Source organism: Copidosoma floridanum, unplaced genomic scaffold, assembly GCF_036245765.1.
Source record: "Copidosoma floridanum isolate Cflo_tuat_1 unplaced genomic scaffold, Cflo_Japanese_pri ptg000009l, whole genome shotgun sequence".
In the NCBI taxonomy this organism is placed as follows: Eukaryota; Metazoa; Arthropoda; class Insecta; order Hymenoptera; family Encyrtidae; genus Copidosoma; species Copidosoma floridanum.
The window spans coordinates 8,688,475-8,715,370 of NW_028321886.1; the positions used below are offsets into that span (position 1 = coordinate 8,688,475).

Sequence of the window (26,896 nt, forward strand, 5' to 3'; positions counted from 1 at the left end):
TAGTCGCTGGATGTATGGAGGGTATAAGCTTGAGATGCCATTTTACCATTAAAGTGCACAAGTAGCTATACATATATATATATATATAATATAATGCATGCGTATATGGTGACATGACGCTGGTGCAGTGCGAGCATGAGGAAAGAAAGCTATAGAGCAGAACGTGGGCATGAGGCCCTTGTCCGTCCCATTTGAGATCTTCTTCCTCCTCTTCTGCTTGTCTCCCTTGATGGCTCCGATGCCGAGGCGAACGAGAGGAGAGACGAGCCACGTGGAGTGGCAAAGAAGGGGGAGGGCTACTCTCGCCCGATGTACCTATAGATATGCGACATACTCGCAGACTGCAGGCAGACCAGACTTGTTCTTCGTTTCCCCCTGACGCCCATCTCTCTCTCTTTCTCTCTCCCTTATTTGCAATTCTTTCTCTCGTTTTCTCTCACTCTCCCTACCTCTTCGTCTCCCAAGTTGGGAGTCCCAACTCTCAGGGGGTATAATATATAATATATACTCTCAATAAACGCGCGCGCGTGTGTGTACTCTTTCTCTCTCCGGGGAGATCGAGATCTGCTGCAGCAAGCATCGTATAGGTATATTATATAAGCGTCACTCCGACCGAGACGAGAGAATTGAATGAGGTAGTTGCTGGGGAAACCGGGCTCCCCACTCTCGATTTCGAAGGCCAATCGGAAGGAAACCGAGGAGGCGCGGATTGTTGCATTTGAACGTATAAATGTACCGGCGACAAGACGAGCCGCACCACAGTCGACTCGACAGCCTCCCTCGAAGGATATACACCTACAGGTTGCGCTTATACTCGTTTCGGCATCGCCAACAATACATCGGTAAAATATATCGGTATATATCGGCAACATATCGGCAACCGTTTGCCCGTTTTATCTATCATACGCATTCCACGTGTACAAAATAAGCCGAAAGACTCGCTAATTACAGTGATATTACCTTTATACGCATATACACGTATGCACCTTGGACAAAGCATAGTGGCACTCTTTTGTCTAAAGATAAGATATTAGGAAAGAAAAGATTAGAAGAGACTGATAGAGGCTACAATTATTCTTGCCAAGAAGAGGCTCGAAGTTTTACATTGGCCCGAGAGTCCAAGTGCGCGAATACATACACGCTCGTACCACGCAAAGGTGAGTGCTAAATATTTTTTACCTTGTCGCTAATTATCCTTGTTTAAACGAATACACACTCATCCACGATACACATAGAAAAGTGCAATTACGAAAATAAGAAGGAACAAACAATTGCATTTCTTTTGTTGAAATAGTGATACTATACTTATGCGTTATTTTTATTGTGTTGCACGTGGCATAAGGTCCTATACATGTACAACGATCGTAGCTCAAACTGCAACAAGTCCGGCGAAATCGTCACACGTATTCTATCATACTTTTATGAGTTAGCTTTTTTTTTCATTTTTTTTTTTTTTTTAATTTACCGTTGGTCTAAAAATGTCAAAATCACACAATTAACACAATATAACATTTACAACATTTATCAGGTTACGAAAGTCACGCTGTAACGCGGCATACCTGCCACGACTGGCTGTTATCTTTTTTTTTTCTTTATTCCCACTGAAATATGTTTTTTTTACCGGTACTCCATATCCTCATAGCGCGGCAATTAAAACATTGTTTTGACGGATATGAATTTTTAATCGTGACTTAATCAACGGCGAGCCGATCGGTATGCGCGTACAACTCCCCGGAAAATTTCTTGCATTACCTAAAACGCCGGCTATCCTGAATATATGCATGTGCGGCCGTGCGCGTAAATGCCCGAGTCACGCCGTCACGCGTTCGAGGCACTTTACACGTGCAGCACCCATGATTGCTCCAAAAAGCCGCTCGCGCTCTCGCTCTTTCATCCGCCGTCCGCGGCACTTCTCCCATCTCTCTCTCTTCTTTACATGTATATATATAGCGACTTAGGCGTACTCGCCCATACACGTACCGGCTCTCCTTTTTGCTGATGCAACGATCTCGCTAACCCAGCCAGCCGTAAGTATAGCTCCGCTGCTCGCGCAGTCTAATTTTTCAGCTCTACGTGCCCGCTCGTCACGTACCCGTGTCCGTATAAACCTGCGTATAATCGAAAAATCGACAAGTTTCGCGCGCGCTTTTTGCATCGATCGATCGCCAACGTGATCGGAGTGCCGGTTTTTCCGTGAAAACTCGATCAAAAGAAAAACGGAATATAGTAGACGGACCCTCGTCTCCTTTCTTCGCCGCGCGTGTGTCTTTATCAAGTATGAACTTTCTCGGCACGCCGAGCAGGGATATCGTCGTTATTACCTTTCTTTTCAAAAGCTCCGCGGCGTCACGGATTACTGTTGAACCAACCGTGTGACCAACGTAAGTTGTTTTACCAGATTTTTCGCATTAACACTAAAAAAAAGTAAAAAAAGATACGAAAAAAAGAAAAAAAAAACCAGAGATCGAGTTGCCGATTTTCAAATAAATCGTCACGCGCACGATTTCTCTTTCTCATAAATCGATTTCTTTCCGGCGTCGTTGTCCGGTAAAATCGGCCGATCGGGGCACCGACCGGCGTAAAAATATATTGAACAGCCGCCGGCATATTTTACACGCATCGTTGTAAAAACGAGCGAGCAATAACGACCGGCCGGCTTCGTTGGCTTGGGGAAAAAAAAAAAAAAAAATACATACGCACAGAGTGCCCGATGTCATTATACGTATACCGGTTTTTCTCTCGACTCGGCCGTAGCAGCCAAAGAGAAGGAGGAGGAGGAGGAGGAGAACATACTCGGATTATTCGCTCACGTCACCGATACCCACCGCATAGCTGGCTGCTGCAGTAGACTGCGCGCCTTCTCTCCTTCTTCTCTCACGCTCCGCGCTCCTCCTATATACGTGCGCGCGACCGGTCATCCATATAATATACTCATCACCGGCCACCGCACCGCGGCCAGTTTAACATATAATATACAGATAGATTGCAGCAGAAACAATAGACTGACCTTTTCGCGTCCGGCGTCGTGTGCTCTTCCACAGATGCAGCGTCCAGGAAATTGCAGTTACCTATCGGTGGTGGGTATGATCTGGCTGGTGGTTCTCGTCACCGAGATCGGCAGCTCAAACGCGCTCAGTTTTAAACAGGTCCTCCACGATGTGGACCAAGAGATTTCGGCCAAGGACGAGGGCAACTATCCCGATGACCCTCCAGAATTCGACCTCCAACCACCCGATTTTCACGCCCAGTCGAGTCAACAGGTGAGTCCATTATCGTGAGTGCTAATTTTACCGATTCGCGGTTGATCGCTGCAGGGCAAGTTAAGTCGGATAGACTGATTCGTTTCGAGTGAGGTGCTATTTTGATTAGATTTATCAGGGTCGTAGATATTTTAATATCTATTTTGGGTGACAATGAAAAATTTTCACTTGTCATTCCGAGATAACCGGTATCCCCTTTAGGGACGCAAACAGTTTGCAAAGTCTTCCTCCGCCACTACAGGGATAGGGACTCTGGAGGTCCACTCGTAACTTATATTCACCCTTTTTTCGAATTCAATCATTTGTTTTTCATTTCAAAAAAAAAAAAAAAAAATTGAACGTAAAGCGGACTTTTCTCCACCAGAGCAGCGGATCAGATGTATCACAATGGGGCAAAGCTCGTAAAACGCGAGAGATGCGCGCGCGATGTCTCGCTTTGAAATCAAGAGCTTGTGAGATATATAAGAAAGAAAGAAAAAAAAAAAGCTTAAAGAAAAAGCTAACGCACATAAATTTGGCTTTACAGAAAATCCTGGAAAAATACGTGAAGTTAACGTCGAGCCCGAAAGGAGGCGTCCTCACGTTGGTCAGGGGGTGAGTACACAATGCATCGCTACAAATCCATATTAATATACCTATCCTTGCACTTCTCACCAGCCTCGCGCTGCACTCTCGCGATACACGCTATTGTCCATATGGCGTGCAGCCCGAGACTGTTATCCCCACGAGTGCACACACGATATACGTATATTAACCGCGCCATCCTCTTTCTCTCTTTGTTCGCGACAGGGACCGGCTCGAGCTGACTTGCGAGGTCGACGGCAGCCCAGCACCTCTGGTATACTGGGTGAGGGGCGAGGACCCTGATTCCAAGGTAAGCGCGATGCGAATGACTATTCCCTTTTTTTTCGTTTTTTCTTCCTTCCGCTTATCGATGCGACAGTGGCGGTAATTTTGAAAAAAAAAAAAAAAAAAAACATTGCAGGCACAGTTTTACAAGTACTCCAAGTACGAGAGGTTCTACGACGACCAGTACCACTCGGTGGCTCGCGAGGTCTCCAAACTGGTGATCGACGCCGTCACGTCGAGGGACGAGGGCGAGATCTACTGCGTCGGCTTTGCCGGTGGTCTAAAGGTCGAGTCCAACCACACCACCCTCGTGGTCGTTGAAGGTATTTACGGCATACCTACTTGTTATATATATATGCATGAATATTTTATCACGGCTAAGGACCCGAGGTTCGACCTACCCACAATAACGGTTGCCAAGCTGGCCGTATCCACGTTGCAAGTCGAGCATCATTAGAGCTTGTCGCAAACCCGAAGCGTTATTGCACTGGATAAATTTATCGCGACATAATGTACACTCGTGCTTAAACATTTACATTGAGTACGTTGGTTTTGACTTTGTTCGCTCGCGCGGTGTGTCGTGAGTCAACTTCCGTAGTCTGCAGCCTTAAAATCTTTCAAAACCGATGCCTCGCTGAAACCCTTGGAGATCCTCATCGCGTTTGGTCCTATGGATGCAGGAAGATCCAGTTCAGGATGGCCATACTTTTAAATACAGATGCGGCTAAGTTGATTGATAGTGAAAAATCTCCATTGAACACAATTTACAACTCTTTGGTTGACGACTTGATAAAAACAGTATCTTTTTTTTTTTTTCCAAGTATATACAATTTATCACGAGTGACTCATTTACGAAAGATTAAAACTCCGATATTCAACCCATAAAATAGCATCGATAATTATAGTAACTTCGAAATGCTTATCTAAACCTGAATTGGTCACCGATGACGAATTGCACTCGAAAAAATAATAATGACGAGTTCCGAAATCGTGTTCAATCCGGAATTACAACTCTTTAGAACAAAAAGAAAAAGACATCCACCTCAATTTGAATTGATGATTCGGGTATCAAATATATACATATACATGTGCTGTCGATGATTGGGCATTGATTTTTACCGCGCGATGCCGGCAGACTTTTGCCGATAGGAAAACACGCACCAATGCATAATGTGCAAAATGTGTAAAAATTATTTTGGAAACTCTCGCGTAACGCCAAGTGCAAATCCAAACCTCGGAGCAATGAACTGCCACCCGCGGTTACATACACGACATAATAATATATAGTTTGCGATGCAATGTTTGTTGTTAATAGTGTATGAGTCGATTGTGCGTGTTGCAGGTGAGGAGGCGAACAGAGGGTTCAAGTACACGGAGCCGGTGATAACGCGACACAGGCCCCTGTACTTCTCGGAGAAGGGCTCGACGGTGGTGCTGCCGTGCGAGGCGACCGGCAACCCAAGGCCGCACGTCACCTGGTACAATGGCACCCAAAAGTTGAAGTCCGGCTCGCGACTAGCCGTCGATCCTTACGGCAGTCTGGTGATAAAGGACCTGCGCTGGCACGACATGGGCGGGTACAAGTGCGTCGCCAGCTCGAGGATGATGGGCACAGCCGAGGCGGAGACCTTCCTCTATCCGGCCGCCAGAGTACGCAATTTTTCCATACTTAAGGCCATCTTTCATCTATTCGCTTTCTTCAAACGCTTCTTCCGAAAAGCCATCAGGCTATGACCCTGAGTCGATGCTTATACGTCGCCGTCAACTCATTCTCATGTATTTATCCCTCCTCCCCCCCCCCACACCTCACCACTCGCGACTTGTATCATCATCTCGTCCTTATCGTTTTTTTTTTTTTTTTTTTTCCCTTATTGATACATAGTACCATTGTAATACGTCTCATTCGCTCTTGCTCCTCGCTCTGATAACTTTAATAGTAGCTTTTCGTCTTTTTTTTCTTTTTTTTTTTTTTTCATACAAAGTCATCGCTGCGAGTTTCATTTATCTTCGAACTTTGTTTATTTTATACTTAAGTACACTAAGTTTATTAGTTGTGAAATGTCACTGTGGTGTTTAAGACTCGCGGGCGCGCTTACGTGAGAGAGACAGAGAGAGAGAGGCTCTTGGCGGATGTTCTTTGAAACGCGAGATAAGGGACTACGTGTGAGTCATCCTCTTGATCTACGTGATAAAATATCAATTTAGTCGCTCGTACGCGCAGCTTGTGTCAAATCTGTTGCAACTATATTATACATGCGCGCACACGTTGAATCAGTTATCACTGCCAAGTAACGCAATACATTGTGTATACACGCACGTAATATTACGTAAACGCTTTTGTGTGTATATATATATATACAAGAGCATTTTTACCTTTTTCGTCCAGTTCGTGTCGATAACGGAATATGCATTGTCGCTGTTGATCGATTGATATCAGAAAAATGCTCAAATACATAACAACAACAAAACAAAACAAAAAATTTCTATCGCGTGTTTTCACATTATTTTTCGCGATTGCCTTTTAAACTCAAATAATTCGCGCAGTAGTGTTTAAAACAGGCCAGTGAATCGTTAAAGAGAGAAAGAGCAAATATATGGACTTGCAATTGCAACGCGCTCGCTTTGTACTTTTTTTTATTGAGTATATAACATGCGTATACATATAGTACTATCATCATCATATCACCATCGCTCACACCTCGAGGGTAATCGGTAAGAAGCTTATCTGTCACATGGCGTAGCCGTGCCCAAGCGATTAATGATTCGCTATTAGCGATAATGGCATTTTTTACGTGTGTTAGTATACGTACTTAAGTGTATAAAATTCATACTTTTGTGCTTGTAGGTACACGTTCATTCGATATTATGTACATGTACGAGTATACTTTTACACGAGAAAGATGCCGTTTAACGGCAGTAGTTATCGCTTAGGCACGGAAGCCCCATCTCTTTGGTGGTGTGGTCTCATATATCACATACTAGGCGCTGCGCTGTTGCAACAATCGCAAAACTGTACACATACCATCAAACACTTTTTTTTCTTGCATTAAAAAAAAATAAAATAAAATAATTAAACAAAAAATCGGAAAACAAAAAAGAAAACGAAGAATATTTGTACGATTACAGTCAAAGTCCGCATAAAGGATGACCACTGCTGTATAAAATGGCTGGAGAGAAAGAAAGAAAGAAAGAAACGCGCACGTGCCATCGATAACACCCACGCAACCCCCGACACATTGCAGAGATTATTGTGGTATACACATATACAAATGAAAAAGTATTACAATTCATCTGACTTGAATCGCACGTGTGCAATGTGCCCACACGCATACACAGATACACGCACATAAACACCAAAACGGAGAATATAGATATTATATAGGTATTTGATGCTGGCCACCCACAAATATATAAGTGTATATGTATATTATACACCTGCAACTTCGTCAAGCATAATATCCCAAGACAACGGCTACAACAATTTTGAACATTATATTATACAGGCACCACCACTGCACAGCCGAAAGTATATAATCACGATGGATGTGTATTATTGCTTATTCCGCAAGTAACTCCGATACCATGCATAATGTACTGTGGACATGGACACACGTCGCAATATTGGAAAAGTATGACATGAAAAACATGGTCTTTTATTTTATTTTATTTTTTATTTATTAGTCCCACCGTCAAAGCCGCCTTAATGTTTTTTGGTCCTTTTTTTTTTCTCTCTATTATTTGCTGTAGAAAAAAAAGGAAAATGTGACCGAGAAACTTCGAATCTAAGGAAGGAGTTGAGGGAAAAGCGAGGGAAGTAAAAAAAAACAAAAAAAAAAAAAAAAAAAAATAATAATAAAAAACGAGAGGCTATTGCGGGAGAAAGAAGGAAAACAAAATTTATAATAATGAAAGGGAGAAACAAAAGAGCTTTTCGACGAAATCATCTAGTCACTTATAAGCGTTAATTGCCCGGATCTGTGTGCATGCATATGATATATATGTATACTGTGTGCATAAATATACGTATTTCTATGAGTATGTATATTGCACGGTACACGATTTTGGCAAGCGAGCTGCACCCGGTAACTTAATTCAACTCGCCCCACTAAGAGGCACATTTACTTAATGTACATTCCGCTCAAGATAATATATTATTATTATTATTATTATTAATATATTGTAATTGTATTATTATTATTATTTGTCGATTAGCATTGCTACGCTCCAAGAAATAATTGTTTATTTTATTAATATATATAAGTTTAAGTACGATGCGTAGTGAAGTTAGTGATGTGCATAAAAATTAAACGTGAAAAATAGAAAGAATTGCGTGTCAAATTTTTTGTTTCAAAGATCAATCGATTTGATGTGGTGGATGAGAAATTGATTTAATTGATTTGTACAACGCCATACTTATTGGCAAATCAGCTGACTGTAAAAGCTATCGCGGCTTCATCGTATCTATGAATGTGTTTATATTTAGAAGAAAAAAAAAAATATTTCAATTGTAAACGACAGTTTGCCGATGTATTGAATATTGTGTGGAAAAAAAGTAAATGATAGATGTACTCGCTAGAATTTTGCGGCTGTTCTTCAGTTTGTAAAAAAAAAAAAATTAAAAAAATGAATAAAAAAAGCAAGCAAATGAATAAATTATTTTCCACAATAAAAGTGTTTTCTGTTTCATTTTTGTGAACGTCCAAAGTTGAAAAATACTCTCTCTTTATTCATATTTTCAGACCACCAGACTCCATTTATTTTTTTTATGTATAATAATATATAAAATTATTATCGCCCTAAGACCCAAAGGTGGCTAACTTTGACACCGTTCAGTAAGTTTTGACGAATCTCAATACTCCCACCAAGAGAAAAATCCTTAATTTTCGTCCGTAGTGGGATTTGAGCCCTGACACGTGATAGATGATGTGTGGCCTACTTGCATTTTTTTCCAAAAAAATTTATGTTTTTCCTTGATTGATCTACGATATTTTTTATTTTAGTTGGAAAATAAATGAAAACGTGAAAAAAAAAAGTTGAAATCAGACAGCGATGTGCGGATGAGTTTATCGAACGCCTTTTTCTACATGATACGTTCGAGGAGCTCAAGAAGTAAAAGCAGCTTATTAATTTATCAATTAAATCAAACCTGTAAGAGATAAGTATACAGGCATCAAAGAGAAAGCGACAGCTCGTGATGCAGTGATATGCTTTATTTCTTTTTTCCATTTTTCTAGGCTCAATAATGTTAGAAAATTCATCATTGTAACAAGTGCCGCTTTGCCACCTGAGGAATCTTTGCCTTAATATTCTCTAATTTGATGATTGGCGTGAGGAGATTCTGCCATTTGCAACGCGACAGAATGGTAAAACAAATTCACTTGTATACCGTTATATTCCATGGAAATACACATATTTAAATCCATCGGATTTAAATTAATTTTATTAATTACATGCTTTTTTTTTGAAATTTAATCTAGTGCTGCAGTATTGTCATTTTATAAAATTCACTCAAATGATAAGGTGAATTATCTCTCAGTTTCTTATAATATTGTTTTATCGTAATTAGGAGACCACAATTTAACATTTGACTCGTGAAAATACCTACTTATTTCAACACTCTCGCGTGATCAGTGTTGCGCCCGACACAACGTTGGGCTCATTATATTCCGTAGAAAAAACATTGGACCATGAGTTACACAATTATTTTTCAATTTTTTAGCTGCATGGCGTTGTGAGCCGTAACTTTGAATATATCTTTTTTGGAACTTAACTTTTTCATAAGATAAAAATGAAAGGAATGATGGTAAATAAAAAAAATCATGAGTATAGTTTGTGGACTTATATATTCATATATATATATATATATATAGATATATATATGTATTTATATTTACTTATTAACGATGGTGCTCTATACAAGCAAGCCAAGTACTTTGTTACAAATATACGTGTGTGCACAGCGCTCGACGTGTATCTACAGTAAATCTGCATACTTGCAGAATGACTTTATTTTGCTATCAGTTTATATTTAATAATATTCTGCACACACTCCCACGAGATTTAATTATTCTTGTAAGAAATAGGGTTTACGCACATTCAAACAATCAACTTATTGATAAAAAAAATTCATTCAAATTATCAACTCATTAAATTCATATTCTACGTACAAATACAACTATTTTATACGATGATAGTAGAAATACAATTAACATAAATCATTTGTCACAATCGTTTTTATCTTTTGCGCCATAAATTTACAAGTTTTATTCAAGTTATAGAAACGTTCATAAAAAATAAACAATACAACTTCTTAAATTGACTAAACATAAAATCTGGTACAGTACTTTCTGCATTTGTACAATTGTGTCTTATAATTAACTATATTGGGTGAACCGACTAATGTCTCAAGCATGGTTTTTTTCTAATACATGTGAACTTTAACGATAAACAAGTGATACTGTATGAGGTAATAAAAAATGCACTTACAATAATCAGCCATCACTTATTGAATAGTATTTAGTTTTAAATTATTGTACTGTTTTGATATCGGGACAAACAACTAATTATTACAGTGTACCATATCATGTACGACAAGTGAAGGGCTTCGTACGACCGTAGTTTGATGTTATTTTAATGTTAAATCATAAAAAATATTATTTTTATCTTCCAAAAATCGTTTCCAGGTAAAACTGGATGATCTTACCTTCGTAGCAATAAAAGCCGCAGATCAATTATAAAACCGTAAAAGTTGAAAAAAATTTTCAACAGGCTTAAATTGAGAATCTGACAGCAGCATCGTGATTCTGATAAAAAATTAACCTACAAGCCGCCTTTATTAAGAACATTCCACTTTACTATGCTAGCAAAAACTACGGTGAACACATTAGTTGGGTCACCTGATATCTTACTAACACAAGCCTTTGACTGGCTTATAAATAGAAATTTAACTAGCTATAAATTGTACAGAAATTAAAAAATGACTTTTAATGTAGGATTTTTAAAAAGCGCAAAATGGCCTCGAACTTTTGGTAATTTTATAATCTCTTCGGTGGTTTTACTTTCCTTTGCATCTCATCACCGTTTTCATTTCCGTACAGATGCCCTCGATGCTGCATTTCCGTGGCTGCTGACTTTAAAAGAACACAAAAAATAATAATTTTTTAACGTAAAACTACGAAAACTTAAAATATAAATAAATAAATAAATAAAAACAAATAAATAAACATCTAGAAAATGACTAGTCAATTAGAAAACGAAAAGAAAATAAAGATCGTTAAAAATTTAGGAAAAAAAAATTTTTTATGCTGCGCGATTTATTTAACAGGGGTTTTATCTTGTAATGAAATTTTCTCCTGAAAATGTAAGATTTATTAAAAATTAAGCTTATATGTATATTGTAAAAAGTGAAAAATATTGAACCTACTATTCGCGATCGCACTCTTTTTGGTAACTCATCTTCTAAACTGTAAACGTGATTCCGTTTTAATGAACGTTTGGAACCATCTTCGAATAAAATCTGTAAACCAAGTAATGTTTGTTTTAACTGTCGTAAAACAAATGAATTAAAAGATTAAAAGATTACAGAAATGTACGTACAGTGTACATGATTTCATGATTTATCCTTTCGAAAATTGCTGGGAAAATGCCACTATTGTTCCAATTCACCTCTATTTCTGTTCCTTTTGTCAGCGTCATTCCAGCTTTATAATTCTTTAGTTAAGAAAAAGTAATAAAATAAGATATTTAATTTCCATAAATGACTTGGTTAAAAATTCAATCTAGATAATTTTTTTTTCAAACTCACAACAACGTCTTCTGGAGGCAAATCATCGCACAAGGTTCCTTCCTTGAAATTCACTCCAAAGAAGATTTGGTCTGATATTGACACTACCTCTGCTTGATAGTACCTCAGGTTTTTATGTTTTGCATAAACAAATTCTCCTTGCCTTATTGGAATTTTGTCCTTAACACGGTGTCTGCTACAAAGCACCTACAATACAATATAAAATAATTACTGTAAAATGCAATTCGAATAATTATAAAAGCAAACATTAAGAAAAATTCATTAAAATTCATCATTTGATTCGTACACAAGTTTAACACTTGCGTAAGAGATATAATAGTTAATGAGTTATAATAAAATACGTTTAATAACTTTAACCAAATATTACGAGGCTATTACTGAAGGGGTATACTTGTAATTCATAGGGATAAGTAGTTAATGAGAGCACGGGACTTTCATTCTGGGAGTGCTGAACAATAGAAGTGACAAGTACGCACCTTTATTTGTGATTGTGAGTCGGCAGGTGTTACAAGAGACGCACCGCTCGCGAGACCGCACGTGAGATGAAAGTGAGCGTTGCAGTTTTGCTTGGAGCACTTGAGGGATGCTCCGTTACACTGTCTACAGTAGCAGCATTCGAATTCGACGGCAGGTCGACTAACGGATAATGCGTTTATGGGTTCTTTTTTGACAGGATCCTTGAACCTGGCGCCCAAGAGAAGCGCGCAAAGCACGTGCGCCCACTGACTGTCACTTGTTCTTTTTAAAGCTCCACCACGCATCGGACATAAACAACACATCTGTCATAATACGGGACGTTTAGATTGGTTACAAGAAATATAATTAAACTAAAACAAGCTTCAAAAAAAAAAAAAAGAAAAGAAAACAAATACTTACAATAGATTGTTTGCCAAATAGACAAATATCACAAGCCCAATTATGTACATCTGAAGGTAATACTGTAACTCCATAGCAAGAAGCATGTACTGTGACTTGGCAATTTCTACATCTTAATAATTTATTGTTTTCTGGCTCTGTCTTCTGTTCTAAAGAATTTGCAACAAATAGTTCTGTCGAAACCTGTAAATTACGTTGAGCATAATCCAAAAACTAATGTATTTTATAACTCAAGTTACTTGTTACAAATTTATATTCTTGTAAATAAACTTACCCAAATCGGTGAGCTCTCAGGTAACACAGTAGGCTTCGATTGTTGCCAATCTCGCGACATTGGTTTACTACCCTTATGTTCGCTCAACGTAAAACCAGCACATATTGCACAGTGGGGTAAGTGTGCACTCCAATAATTATTAAATGACTGCAATGTGTTGAGATCGGTAGGATGCGGATATAACATTGGCTTGACATGCTCGTCCATGATTGGAATACTACTTTTAGTCTTCTTTTCAGTGCTTTTCGGCTTTTCTACATGGTTCTTTACATTTCCTACATTGTTATCTTCGGTAAACTGATTACTTTTCAACACATCACGATTATCTACTGAAGAATTTTTTCGACTGTCTTCGACTGATTCTTTATTCATTGACATACCGAAATCCAAATGTGGTACAGCTAAATTGTCGAATTTACCAATTGCATTTTCATGACTTCGTTCGAATTTCGAAATAGAGTGTTTTTTCGATTTACGAGATTTTTTCGGTATCACAGTAATCTCTGTATCGTACGGGTCAATGAATTTATTTGGCACGTCAGATTTTCTCGATACCCTTTTGCGTTTCAATGTATTTTTACTAATATCAGATGTGTTTTTATTTTTAGGTATCAATGTGATGGATAGTTCGTGATTCGACACTAAGTGGGATGGTAACAAGTCGACTTGTGTTCCTGTTGTAATTTTTGATTGACTAGAGTTTAAAACTTCCACTGATGATCCCGGAAATAAGGGTACATTCAAGTGTTTTTTTAAACTTTGTGGATCTGAGAAACATATATTTGTTTGCTTGTGATTTGTAAGTAACGTTTCGGCTTCGTTTACGTTTGTCAACGGCAATTTGTTGAATGACATGTCTTCTCCGAAGAGCACTCCTGAATTGATTTCCATAAGTCCCGTAGGTGATCCTCTATTCGTATCTCGGAAACACTGAGATTCAACAGTTGCGCTCTTGTAAATACAATTTTCAGCAGTTGGATTACAGTTTGTTTCTGTTGGATTCACCATCGGATTTTTCAACTGGCTAAAAGTACAATCTTCGCTATTTGAAAAGTAAAGAGCTTGATTGCTCGTTTGACAAGAGTTTTTAGTCACTTGATCGTTATTTATTGAATTTATGTCGGAATGTTGACTTTGAAATGGATGTGACAAAGTGCTTTGCTGCCCAAATCCAGACAACTCTCGACGCTGGTTAACATCTGAACCGAAAATACTGTTTATTTTCACTGGCGATTTGTCGCTGGGCGCAAGAGGCCACGCTTTGTGTGATATTTGTACTGGAGATTCATTTGGAGTATTTTTTTGTTCCTCTTGTAATATCGGAACATTAAAATTCAAAACAGGAGGTTTAATAAGATTTTTTTTAGCGGTCGGTTTTTTATTGATAGGTTTTGAAATTTTGTGTGCCTTAATTTTAGGTATTTTAATTTTTTTTATCAAACTCGTTTCTTTTTTAATCCTAACATCAATATGTTGTTGCCAATCATTGACAAAAAATACTTTATCATCGTCATTCTCACACGGAGCAGTCTTTACTTCGGGATGCGGAAAACTTATTTCACTTTCTAAAGGAACATTTGTAGGTGGTATTGTTGTATCATCGACGTTAGAAGTTTTGTTTAAAAATTGCCGAAGTGCAGCAGAATCAGATAAATCAATCTCCTTGGTGTTAATGTCTTGTAATTCTTCATTTTTAACATCATCTTTTATTAGTTGCTGATACTCTATTAATGAATTTTTTTTGATACCATACCCGTATACAGACGTGAGAGGATCTCTCGCTGGGCCTCCCGAAATTTTAAACTCCGGCAGGGCCATCCAAGGAAGTGTTCCCGTTAAAGCTTCCTCTTTGGGCAACATTACTTCTTCTTTCAACTTTGCATCATTATATTGATTTAAGTGTGTTTTTATTTTTCTTATTTTCCTTATCTGGTTAAGACGTGCCTTAGAGAAATGCAACTTTTGTAATACTTTTGGTATACTCATCGATGTAAAGTCACTAAATACACCTCTTTTCTTCGACTTTTCTTTTACTATAACTGTTCCAGTACCATCAACATCACTCAGCTTAGGTAATTTACTTTTCTTGGAATCAATGAGTGATTTTCGTTTTCTCTTTTTAATTTTTTCATGATTAAAGCCATTGTCTAGACCTTTGGCTTCATTGATACCTAAAGTCATATTATAAAATTAATATTTAAATTTATAATTTATATCAGTTAACTTCAATCTTTACGTAAGAATGCATTTATATTTTTGTGAGAGCAAGAAATATAATCACTCACAAGTTTGAATGTAAAAATAAACATTGGTCATGTATAACATGCAAAAATTGTGTATTGTATTGAATATTACTTCTTGTACAACGCTGAATTTATATTTTACCTGATAATTTTTCATTTTCTGGTAACATTTGACTGAGTGAATGAATCTTCTTCTTCTGATGAATAGTATGTCTTTTAGAATTTTTTTTCGGTATGACGTTGATACCATCAGCAACAAGATCTTCTTTGCAAGGTTGGGGAGCAGCTAGTTTTTTAGTATGATCTTCGGGATGATATCCAATGTCCTTTCCAGAAATCCATAGTTCATATCTAGAAGCGGATAAAACAATTTTAGCAATAAGCAAAATGTAATGAAACATTAAGATAGTTAATAGAATATTAATCGTACTTGTCTGGTTGAAAGCGTTTGACAAATGGTACCATTGATATTCTGACCATATCATTACTGCAAGTACAGTGAACAGCTCTCTTCCCATACTCAATCCACCGTTCCGTAGCAAAATTTGTCGATTCTGCACAGTTGAAACCATGATTAAAACCCGCATGGTAACCATATGGAAAAGTAATCATAATTTCTCCTGCCTCTTGGGTAATCTGTTAAAAAAAATGTTTTATTGCTTAGATATGTTAAATTTGAAAAAAAGTAAAGTTTATCAATCAATGATTACAAAGTACATACCTTATCAAATGGAATTGAGTATTGTTTTAAAACTTGAGGTGAAATTAATGACATTTTATGTCGTAAGAATGCTGCGCAATTCTTGGATGCCGATGAAAAGAAACCACTTGCCAAGCGCTCGAAACGTCTCCCATGCTCGGGAGGAATGGCATACCACGTCTTGGGTGAACCAAAATGAAGATAGTTTATAGAATATAATTCTTCGTCTTCGGTATGCCAGGTGAATGTTGTCTTCCACATCCCAAAGTACAGGTAAGCCGTGGTTACGCCCTCGATAGTTTTTTCAACGCAATCAAGTATCGTCCCAAGTTTCTTTATATTCCATTCTTTAACATCATCGTCGGTTAAAGAGCCCGACACGTCTGCTCCGTATACAGGATTCACATAAGTGATGTTTTTCCAATACTTTCGTTCCAAGTCTTCATAGTCAAAATGCTTGGGAGTTTTATGCTTTTCGGAATTGGCAAGCTTTTCGTATTCTTGTACGCTCATTGATTTACGCTGTATGTTGAATTGTTGAAAAATTCCTTGTTTGCCATTTACCATTTGAGTTATAGGAGAGGGGATCATCAAATCCATGTCTTCGATTTTATATCCCTGTTTCCGAGGCACCCATTCTTTTGGCGGAATAATTTTAGCAACACCAGCTTTGTGGGCTCCTTGACTCTCCATATATTTCACATATTTCGACATATCCAAAAACTCTTCCATGGTAGGTCGAAACACCATGATTTTCATGGGACTTGTTGGCTTGCATGCCATTTTGTCGAATTGTGTTATAAACTATATACTCTGAAATTAAAATAGTTAATCATTATTGAAAAACAATACTTTTAATTTTTAATATAACTACTAAGAATTTTTAAGCGCATTATATATTACGGAGTGAGATGTTGAGCAAATACTATGAATTAACCATAAGATGCAAGTGATCTATATATTTTCACTGTATTGGATGGAATATGCAAAGTACACTGATATTTCATTCACGCAATTAATGTCTGAATTTTACAAAGTAATTATTTTATTTCATCGTACTATTTATCCATTCATTTGACAAACAATTTTTTAACGTCACAAATATTTGTTAAAAACTCTTTTTGATTCCAGCAATGAAATAAACGATTGAGACTCATAAAGCACACGGTTTTTGTTTACGTATCAACTACCTATCTAAATCTGTCAAAATACTGCATGATGAAATCAGGTAAAAAGTTTTAGTCAACCCAAAACTTCACTCAAAAAGTAAAGTGAAAGAAAACAAAGAGCATCTTGCACATGAGAACGATAACACGTTTTGTTGTAAAAAGTAGTGCAAAATCACTCTTTACAGAGTTGGAGAGAGCATATAGGTATCGGTACATGTAATAGTGGCGTTCTGTTTTGATGCTCATTCAGGAAATGCACACGCACAAACACTCGATTACACGTCACGACGCTCAACAATGGGCTCCAAAATACTTCAACTTAGTACGGCATATGTAAACAAAAGTTCAACCTTCGCACAACACAAGAAACTCCGAAAAATTGATGTAGCTTCTGATGCACAGGTCATTATGTTGTTACCTTTTGGCGTCGGGCATAACTAGTACCTACTAGGCATGCACTGCATTATACACAAACAAGATGGTCGACGCTCGGGCTACGGGGAGCGGGGAGGGGAAGAGAGCATATATATGTGCACCATGCACATACAATATACACATACATTAGGTTTGTTCAAGCTGATTCTCGGGGACACTCGGAGAGACTCTGGGAGTCTCCGAGAATGGAATGAACAAGTATTCTTCTCCGAGTGTCTCCGAGAGACTCTGACTGTCCCCGAGAATGTATATGCACACGTTAGGTTAGATAAATTAAAATCCTATGTAGATTCACTCTAACATAACACTAAGACATTCTGTTTACTTTTTGCACTTACCTAACCTAACGTGTGCAAATACATTCTCGGGGACAGTCAGAGTCTCTCGGAGACACTCGGAGAAGAATACTTGTTCATTCCATTCTCGGAGACTCCCAGAGTCTCTCCGAGTGTCCCCGAGAATCAGCTTGAACAAACCTACTGTACACTCCGACAGTGCTGCTATCGAATTATGTGCTTCCCTCTCTGCAGTCTGCTCCTTGCCCTTGCCTTATTCATGCGATGATGCTACACACGTACACAGTTACACACGAGTGGCCTTTGGCCTACGACCACCACCACTACGAGAGTGCCATGATATATATATATATATGCAACCATGGTGGAAGGGTACTCTCTGCTTTTACCTTCTACCAATCTACCATGTATATGCGGCCATATCAACACAGATAAACCACATGGTGCGAGTACACTATCGCAAACTTACATTACTTCTTTTAAGAATACTTATTTACTAAAATTTTTGTTTTTGTCCATTGCTAATCTGTACCCATGAGCAGAGAGTATACAACAATCCCTTTTCCATCCCCATGTTGAGATAGAGCGAAATTAAAAACAAAAAGTGAAAATCAATGTATAAAGTACAATCTTACCTTTTAACCAAGATGCAAGAGTTGCCACTCGTTTCGTTTCAATAGTTTTGCTTCTGGGTATACCCAAGAATACAAGTACTTGGATACACCACCGCTTTTCTCTGAAAAGTGTTCACTACACAAGCAGGTAAGGTACTGAGTACCTGATATGTGAGTCTCTAAGCATCGCCCAAGTGCTGGAGGATGCAACTTGAAAGAATCGTCTTGTACTTAACGAGGCTCTTTTGTAGCGTGCCTAGATGTTAGGCTATTTTGTCTTTTCTTGATAGGCGACGGTAACAACACGATGCGAGGAAATACTCGTCAATTTATAAAAAACACAACACCATGCACGCACTCTTTTACAAGATAAGTGTATTTAATTAATCACTCGGCTAGCACGGACACTTATCAACAATCCAAAGTTTGAAGCACAACACACGCACTACTGATTTCTCGGTGGTGAAGCGCATTTTTCGACAAATTGCATGGATTTGTTGCCACGAACCCTGAGAAATGTCAGTTTCAGCATTTTCGGAGTCAACGAAGTCATATCTAGAGTATAGGTATACTGAGTGAGCCGAATATGATGCGCTCGCTCGTCTGAACTGAACCCCTAGATTCCCTATAGAAGACCTGGACCGCCTTAGAGACCGACACGTTGTATTATAATAATATACTAACCTAAGTGTCTCTCTAACACTAGCACACGATCTGCACAGGACACAGAGGCTGTAGGGCTTATGATGTTACTATAATCTCTGGATGTGCTGTATATATAGATATAAGTACTATTTCAGCTGAATCTCTCTGCTAATTCTTTCTGCCTCCTAACCTAAACTCGCAAGTATAATGAGCAATACCTATATACACGTGTTTGTACCTATACAGTGGTAATGGCGGTGATGCGCCGTGCCGCCCGTGCCGCCGTGGACTTTCTCTTTTTCTTTTCCACTCCTCCGCTCTTATATACTTAATACCAGACTATATTGTATCACGTAGTCACGTACACTCACCGTACCTTGATTCGCAAACCGCGAAGTTTGAATTCTTGAAGTAATTTATCGTATTAAAACACAAGGAACAACCATAAGCATAAAATAAAAATATGATGATAAACAACTATCATATTAACAACTATTGAACAATCTTAAAATCATACTTTATGTTTATTTGTCATTAAAAAATTTAAGAATTTAAACTTCGCGGTTTGCGAATCGAAGTACGGCGAGTGTACTGTATACAATTGATGGAAGGTACCGATAGGTATATGTATTTATAACTGAAGTTACAACTGTCCGCATGCTTATGGCAGGTTAACATATCAATACCCTATTTATATATAAATTATTGTGTAGGTTCTAAAAACTTATACCTTATACCCGCAGTAACAAAATACAATGATAGAAAAAGGTTAGCGAAGTGCGACCTTTGCTATTGCGTCGGTGCCTCTGCATTGGGTGTTGGTCCCACCAATCAAGAGCCCGTTACTTTTAGAGAACTGGTTGTCTTGCGCTGATTGGCACCGCCAACCGCCTGAGCCTGACCGCCACGTTCTGGAGGGACAAAGACGAAAAGTACTACGCGATTCATATATTTCATACACCAAAGTTCTTTTTTCAAACTTAAAATCAAAATACTTTTAATCATAGGTTTTCCTCAACATTTTTTCAGATACTTCCAATCTATTTTATATTAAATACCTTTTAATGTTTTTAAATGCTTCGCGTCTTTTTTTTTTTTATATCACGGGAGTTTGGAACAAGCGTGGTAGAAAAAAAAAATGGAGAGTATCATGGATCAGGAACACATATCCCCAAGATCTACCTGTACATAGTTAAAAAATTATAACGCGCAAATGAGCATTAATTAATATATATGTACTTAGTAACAACACAAGCCTAAATTCCTACGTTAATAAAAAATATTGGCATCTTAGGATTCTGTACCTATTGCCAGTTGCAAAAGTACTTTTTTTTTTAAATTTGTTTTCATTACCGTTTTATTATAAATACACACCCATGGTAAATCATACATAAATGGTATACTGCACGGACTATTCGTGTTGGATTTCTCTAGGCGAGTCAGTGATATGATGGTTTCTAAGCCCTTTTATCCCTCCGAACTTTCTTTTGCGAACGCCATTTTAGTCACGTAGGCCAGTCGTGAGCTATTTCGTATACACATGCACACATTTACTTACTACTTTTCCAAGATCTTTGGTGGTAAAGCAGCCAGCATTGAAGAGATGTGTAAACTGGGCGAAACATAGTGTCTCTTGAGAGAAAAGTTAAAATTACAAATCTACTTCGAATATCGATCGAAATTCAAACGTCTTTGGGTGCATACGAAAATGAAGATGTATATTGATTGTTTGTTCCAAAATGTATAGAAAATTTTAAAAGTTGTGGAAACAATAAAGTACCTGATCTATGGCCACTAAGAATTTATTTACAATTTATTACAATTTATTACAATTTATTACAATTTATTACAATTTTGAAACGATCGGTAATCAATTTTCGAAAGCTTCCTTTATACTCATCTTTGAAATGGAAAATGTCGAGATGTTAAAATTATTCGAGGTAATATGGAAAGTTCATCATTTAGGTATTCCTAAAAAAAAACGTATATGTAATACAATAATTTTGTTTTGATTGAATTGTTAACTGAGAATTTATAAAAATTTGATGATCAATTTTGAATTTCTCCATCCATCCCATCATCGGCGCTTTGTCTGACCCTTTCGATAAATAGAAAAAGAAAATTTACCTTTCTACATAATATAATACAACGAATTTCGTTTTACTAGCATATAGCTTTTGAAAAATAACTAGATCGACATGCACACGAAACAATAAATTTTCACCGCTGACGCATTTCGAAGACCACCAAGTATAGGGCTGAGGTAGGGATGAAGGAGAAGCTTTGGCATTTATGGTTATACTTTTAATGCGAAATACACTGGTAAGGTTGATAAAATCTTGAACTGGAAAATGAATGCAGTGTTTGCAGAGTTACTTTGACGATCGATGATGAATTGTGATCGAGACATTCGTATTCATTGTAGTGTAGTCAAAAATTTCGTAGGATAACATTGACTTAATTTTTAATTTATTTCTAGGGATTTTTGAAATTAAGTATATACTATCGGTCATGGACAGTAAATAATTATTTATTTTAAATTAAATACTTTTATGGTATTAACATACAAGTAAAAATTTTATATAAATACAATATGACGTGTATAATATATGGATATATAAATATAAAACTAGACATAATTTGTTTATCTAGAGCAACATTTAAGTAGATACAGTCGGTAGTGAAAAAAAGTAATTTTTACATAGATTTGAGACAAATGAGCCAGAAAAAAGATCATTAGTTCTTGATTACTGAAATCTCATATTGGTGGGATTTTTTAATATAAATCTAAAAATCTATTTGGCAGATTTCTATTACTTTTAAAACGTTTTTACTCTTAAAAAATTTTTATACTTTCAAGTACAAAAAGGTTGAATAATCAAGATGTAGATTGGTAGAGACTTTGATTTCTTGTACTTATGTACATAACTTTAAAGCGATGTATCAGTTTAAAGTATCGAGTCCATGTAAAAATATTTTAGTTTTTTTAAGTATTCTACATTATTGACTATTCTAGATTAAAAACTTGTAAAAACATCATCAAAAATTATGTTGAGGCACTTTGCTTAATAAAGCGATAATAAAAAGAGATTATAAAAGTTTCATTTTTCGGTATATGGCTTTTCTTAAATTAAAATTGAACACATTTTATAACAAGCAGCGGCAGTTTTAACGTTTCATTTTATCTAAAATCGGTACAACCATACTGAAAGAAGGTCGCTTCCCTGGATCTTCATTCATACAAATTCTAATGAGTTTTGCAAGATGTGGAGAAATACCAGGTGGAATACTAACCCGTAGACCTTCAAGAGCAATCTAAAAAAAAAAATAAATAAATAAAGTTCATATTTTTTATTTAAAATGCTTGAAAAATTGAGATTTCATTAAGGACACCTTCATGCCACACTCCATTGGAGATAAGTCAGCAAACGGCACTTCTCGAGTAGCTAGTTCCCACAACAAAACAGCATAGCTCCACATATCACTTGCTTCTAGATTAATGTCAGATGCTTTTTTGCTCAGAGCTTCTGGAGACATCCAAGCTGGTTCGTATACACGTCCCACTTCTTGAAATGAAAACTTTGAATCGGCCATATTTACACGTGCCGTTAAATCTTCATCGATCTGTATTTCACAAATAATTTATCTATATCAACATGTCGATAAGCATCGTATTCTTACTTGATTTTACTAACCATAACGTGTTTACTGTTTAAATGGAACCTGCATCGATTTTGCCTCTCCAGTCCATGCAAAAATGCCATAGCTCTTGCAACATCGAGCGCTAAGCGTAAAGCACGCGCAGTATCCACAACAACTCCCGTTCCACCGTGCAACAGACGGTGAAGACTGCCTCTCGCCATATATTGAGAAACCACAGCGAGCCTTGGTGGCTGATTGACGCATCCCAAGACAGGCAGAATGTTGGGATGGGAAAATATTCGAAGTTTCGGGAATTCCTCGTTGAAATCGCGGGATATTCGTGCCGAACACTCACGAACGCTCAGAATCTTCACAACAATGTCATTGTTTTGCCAACGACCTCTCCACGTTTCGCCACTTGGAGAAACAGCTAACTGTGTATGTAGAGACAGATCCGACATGTTTATTCCTTTATGTCTCGATAGAGTGGCATCACCTGTTTCATTATGTATGAAAATTGAATTTCTTGTCCAAGTTGAAATATTAAGTTCAGAATGACAAAAACTTACGGCTTCTAGTTTTGAGACCTAGCCAACTTTGATCTTTAAACTGAATTTTCTTCAAGTCTTGCCCAAATTCCACAGCAAGATCTATAATGAAATATTAGTTGTACTTTATATTCATTGGCACAATTTTTTATCAACACAAAGCTCATCAGAAACCATGTAATCTTTTGGCAAGTGATCCTCTAGCCTTGTCTAATGGCGTGTCACTGTCTTTATTGGCAATAGATACCAAGGCTCCAGCAGCAACCAATTCCTCTGCAACATCTTGATAACCCCAAAAGCAAGCATAATGGAGAGCTGTATTACCATGTTCATTGGTAACGTTCACATCTGCTTTATTTCTGAGCAACTGGAGGAGCAACCAAATAAATTAACAAAAAAATACAAGCCTGAATATAAAATGCATTGATTAAATGTACATACCATTAGCACAATATCCTTATGGCCATGGGCAGCAGCTAAATGCAGAGGAGTGTCATCTCCCCTGTTGGTGGCATTCACTCGAGCTCCTCTGTTGACAAGCAGCTCAGTCAGCTTTGTATGGCCTTCTTTGCAACACCAGTGCAGAGGACTGAACCCATGATCATCTCTGAAAATATTCATCAACAGGCAACCATTTAATTTATAATATATGTATAAATGAAAGTGAAAATCACTTGGTCGATGAAAAAGTAACAGTAAAACTAAGTTACTACATATCAGTCTTTGAGCACATAATAAAGCACATACTAACCCTTGGTTCATGTCATGCTCGGTGTCATCAAGCCAAACACGGATCTGCATGCCGTTACCCTCGCGGCACCATTGAAAAATATCTTCCATGTTTCCTTTTATCCGTACGTACCACTTGTACGTTTCAAAGACAACCACGAAAACAATATAAGGAGCGAAATCTATCTCACAACTCCGTCAGACTCGATTCAATGTAATCTATTTTTACAGTAGTAGCAGAATACTTGCCTACAACAGACGGGTTTTGAAAATTATCTAAATATAGCTAAGAAAATGAGAGTACAACATGTTGAATATGACGTCACGCACTAAATTAAGCCATGCATCAAGAATGGGATCCCTTGATACTTATATACAAACACAATAATCATTGATTCGTTCCATCAATATGTAACAAATCAAAACTACAACAAACGCTATACAATTTACCACATACCTTCTTTGGAGCATCTACAAATGACAGACCGTACGTTGTACAGAGTCTATAATAATTGGCTGTCTTCCATGAGACGTACCTATTATAATTGTATTTCATAAGTAGAATTTGACAGATGATATGTGGCTTATGTGGGTGTAGGCATCATCACCCACACGCGACTCCCACTTCTGGCAAACATCTTGTTTTGTTTTGTTTTTTCGTATAACCATATAAAGGTATAAGACGTAAGTATATCGTTGACCGCTGCTGCACGATCACCATTAGTTGTATATATAGATATCTAATACTATACTCTCGCTCATCATATTTCGCCTATACTAATATTTTTTCATTTAAAATAATTAACTTTTTTAATTTCAATCAATTTTCAATCAATTCCTTTGTGGGAGCATATACTTAGTCATTAAATATATGTTTATTGTTTACACATCCATAGCAGACAGCTAGCACTGGCGTCCACGGCGTCACGACAGCGCGAAACTTGATTTTCTTCTTACCTTATATATATTGTTTTAAAAAAATAACAATCGTAGCCCTAAAGATACACTATTTATGTATGATAATAATAAAAATAAATAAACGAAAATATCTTTGAGATTGTACGTTTGATAAAAATCAATAAAAACCATATTCGAAGAAGCAAATCCCGCACTTTTATTAATAAATCATTAGATTAACATAATCAGATCCCACACCTTTTATACATACATTTTTTTGTTTCATATCTTTTTTCTCTACGTACATATTTATATTTACATGAACAAAGAGTGGCAAACCAATCGTACAGTTGACAACATATTTTTAGAACACGGGATTTTTAATTTTGTCACGCAGAATGCATCAGCTAATAAAAATAACATTCGTGCCGGGAAAATGTTTAAATCGAAAACAATGAATTCTCGATATCCATCCATCTAAATGTCAACCGGGGCACACAATCTTGACAGTTATTGTTTAATTTATTTATTGTCGTTTACAAGCTCATGGCCAATGTACCAGCATGATTTTTTTTGAGTCCACGATGATGGCAGAGTTATCAGCACGGGTGCATGGCTGATAAGGTGAGAAGAATATATTTTTAGGTCAATAATAACAAGTTGAGTAAATTGTGCAATCAAAATGGGATTTATTTATTTATTTATTTTTTATTATACAAAAAATTGAAAAAAAAAAAAAAAAAAAATCACCATGCAGGCCTTCCAGTCTACATAAAACATAAAGACGAAAATCAAAGAAACGTAAACCTTATTCATCCGATCCGCAATTACATACAATATGATACAAAGAATTTGTAGAAGATAAACAATGTATGTTCAAACACAATATACTGTGCAACATTTACGAGCACGCAGTATTTATGTACACACATGTATCCAACACATATTTTAACTAAAGATGAGAAAGCATCATGTGGATGAAAGCTGCTCCACGAACGTGACATGTATTAAGGCATCTCGATGACGAGCGCATGAAAGACGTAAATTGAGGTAATAGCACACGTGTGTATATGTGCCCTCAGTGTGGCATATAATATTAAATCCCCGCTTCGTCGGGAAAATATCTATAAGCCGTAGAGGGTGCAGGTGTACAGAATACGATGTACGTGTGCTGGCGAATTACAACAAACCCTCAACACTAAGTATATTTAACATCTTTGTACAACAAGAGCTTTAATTTATATGAACCTAATATAATTTTAGGTGTATAAGCAAAAGTAATGATACTTGGTTGCATTTGTGTGCAGATATTTTTAACTTGTGAAGCGGCACTTGCGAAATCCCATTAGGGTTACTGTGTACCTTCGTAGGATTATCCCGAGTTGATCGTTATTATCCATTACCATGGTCCAATACACCTGATCCGAATATCTTTGACGGATACATTCAAATTTTTTTTTTCCTCATTCGTTTGCACAGTATTGACGTACTTTACTAGAAAATCGATGGTCTCCATACAATTGCAACGCTAATCAGAAGTTTTGGAGAGACAAAAATATTGTCCGATAGCCCATTCGTTACGAAGTCACAGGTACTTGTACGTCTGCGGTACAATCTGTTGGCTGTTTTTTTTCTTTTTTTTTTCTTCTTACTTATCCCATGTCCTCGTGATAAAGCAAACGAAGCGTGTCTATGGGTGGGGGTGTCGTCGAATAAATACGAGTCGCGTGAAATTTCGTCGCTCACAACGCTGTTTCTTGCCATTTTGAAAGGGTAACGCTTTTATCATTACTTATTCATTGCAACGCCTTCGAGTAATTCATCAATCATAAAATTATATTTTTTTTAATCATAGTATCATATTTCTAAAAGTTTCTTATACATAATTAAAAACGACGTGGACACGGGTACTTTT

General features: G+C 37.1%; 3 protein-coding genes across 6 annotated transcripts; 1 reads left to right on the forward strand and 2 right to left on the reverse strand.

The window, feature by feature from the left end:
- Positions 1-729: 729 nt before the first annotated feature.
- Positions 730-8,621, forward strand: ImpL2 (Ecdysone-inducible gene L2). Of its 2 annotated transcripts, none has more exons than XM_089589524.1 (7): positions 730-1,157; positions 3,042-3,260; positions 3,787-3,854; positions 4,050-4,134; positions 4,246-4,432; positions 5,452-5,759; positions 7,236-8,621. In XM_089589524.1, exons 2-7 carry the CDS (start codon positions 3,042-3,044, stop codon positions 7,248-7,250), a joined length of 882 nt encoding a protein of 293 aa, XP_089445650.1. In that variant the 5' UTR covers positions 730-1,157; the 3' UTR covers positions 7,251-8,621. The 2 variants fall into 2 exon arrangements, with proteins under 2 accessions (XP_089445650.1, XP_089445651.1); XM_089589525.1 differs by lacking the exon at positions 730-1,157 and adding an exon at positions 2,087-2,381.
- Positions 8,622-9,935: 1,314 nt separating this feature from the next.
- On the reverse strand, positions 9,936-19,442 carry LOC106638023 (lysine-specific demethylase 4A). Of its 2 annotated transcripts, none has more exons than XM_014351030.3 (11): positions 18,542-19,442; positions 16,028-16,819; positions 15,737-15,942; positions 15,449-15,657; positions 13,064-15,234; positions 12,790-12,972; positions 12,390-12,692; positions 11,914-12,099; positions 11,706-11,819; positions 11,533-11,625; positions 9,936-11,239 (listed from the first exon to the last, which is right to left on the reverse strand). In XM_014351030.3, the coding sequence occupies exons 2-11, from the start codon at positions 16,787-16,789 to the stop codon at positions 11,144-11,146; spliced, it is 4,323 nt and encodes a 1,440-aa protein (XP_014206516.2). In that variant the 5' UTR covers positions 16,790-16,819; positions 18,542-19,442; the 3' UTR covers positions 9,936-11,143. The 2 variants fall into 2 exon arrangements, with proteins under 2 accessions (XP_014206516.2, XP_014206519.2); XM_014351033.2 differs by lacking the exon at positions 9,936-11,239 and adding an exon at positions 11,412-11,461.
- A 2,208-nt stretch (positions 19,443-21,650) lies between these two features.
- Positions 21,651-24,521, reverse strand: Ilk (integrin linked kinase). 2 transcript variants are annotated; one of them, XM_014351116.2, is made up of 8 exons: positions 24,415-24,521; positions 24,107-24,333; positions 23,797-23,962; positions 23,530-23,722; positions 23,377-23,457; positions 22,861-23,303; positions 22,559-22,789; positions 21,651-22,480 (listed from the first exon to the last, which is right to left on the reverse strand). In XM_014351116.2, exons 2-8 carry the CDS (start codon positions 24,193-24,195, stop codon positions 22,334-22,336), a joined length of 1,350 nt encoding a protein of 449 aa, XP_014206602.1. In that variant the 5' UTR covers positions 24,196-24,333; positions 24,415-24,521; the 3' UTR covers positions 21,651-22,333. The 2 variants fall into 2 exon arrangements, with proteins under 2 accessions (XP_014206602.1, XP_014206601.1); XM_014351115.2 differs by having other exon boundaries at positions 24,107-24,521.
- Between the last annotated feature and the right edge of the window lie 2,375 nt (positions 24,522-26,896).

Bases quoted from the DNA above. Each gene is read 5' to 3' on its own strand.
- ImpL2 (XM_089589524.1), top strand. From the start codon at position 3,042: ATGCAGCGTCCAGGAAATTGCAGTTACCTATCGGTGGTGGGTATGATC. The intron at 4,135-4,245 runs GTAAGCGCGATG...AAAACATTGCAG, and splicing joins GCGAGGACCCTGATTCCAAG to GCACAGTTTTACAAGTACTC. The intron at 4,433-5,451 runs GTATTTACGGCA...TGCGTGTTGCAG, and splicing joins CACCCTCGTGGTCGTTGAAG to GTGAGGAGGCGAACAGAGGG.
- LOC106638023 (XM_014351030.3), bottom strand. From the start codon at position 16,789: ATGGCATGCAAGCCAACAAGTCCCATGAAAATCATGGTGTTTCGACCT. The intron at 15,943-16,027 runs GTATGTACTTTG...TTTTTTTAACAG, and splicing joins ACTCAATTCCATTTGATAAG to ATTACCCAAGAGGCAGGAGA. The intron at 12,100-12,389 runs GTGCGTACTTGT...ATTGTATTGTAG, and splicing joins ACTCACAATCACAAATAAAG to GTGCTTTGTAGCAGACACCG.
- Ilk (XM_014351116.2), bottom strand. From the start codon at position 24,195: ATGGAAGATATTTTTCAATGGTGCCGCGAGGGTAACGGCATGCAGATC. The intron at 23,458-23,529 runs GTTTCTGATGAG...ATTTCATTATAG, and splicing joins ACTTGCCAAAAGATTACATG to ATCTTGCTGTGGAATTTGGG. The intron at 22,481-22,558 runs GTGTCCTTAATG...TTTTTTTTTTAG, and splicing joins CAATGGAGTGTGGCATGAAG to ATTGCTCTTGAAGGTCTACG.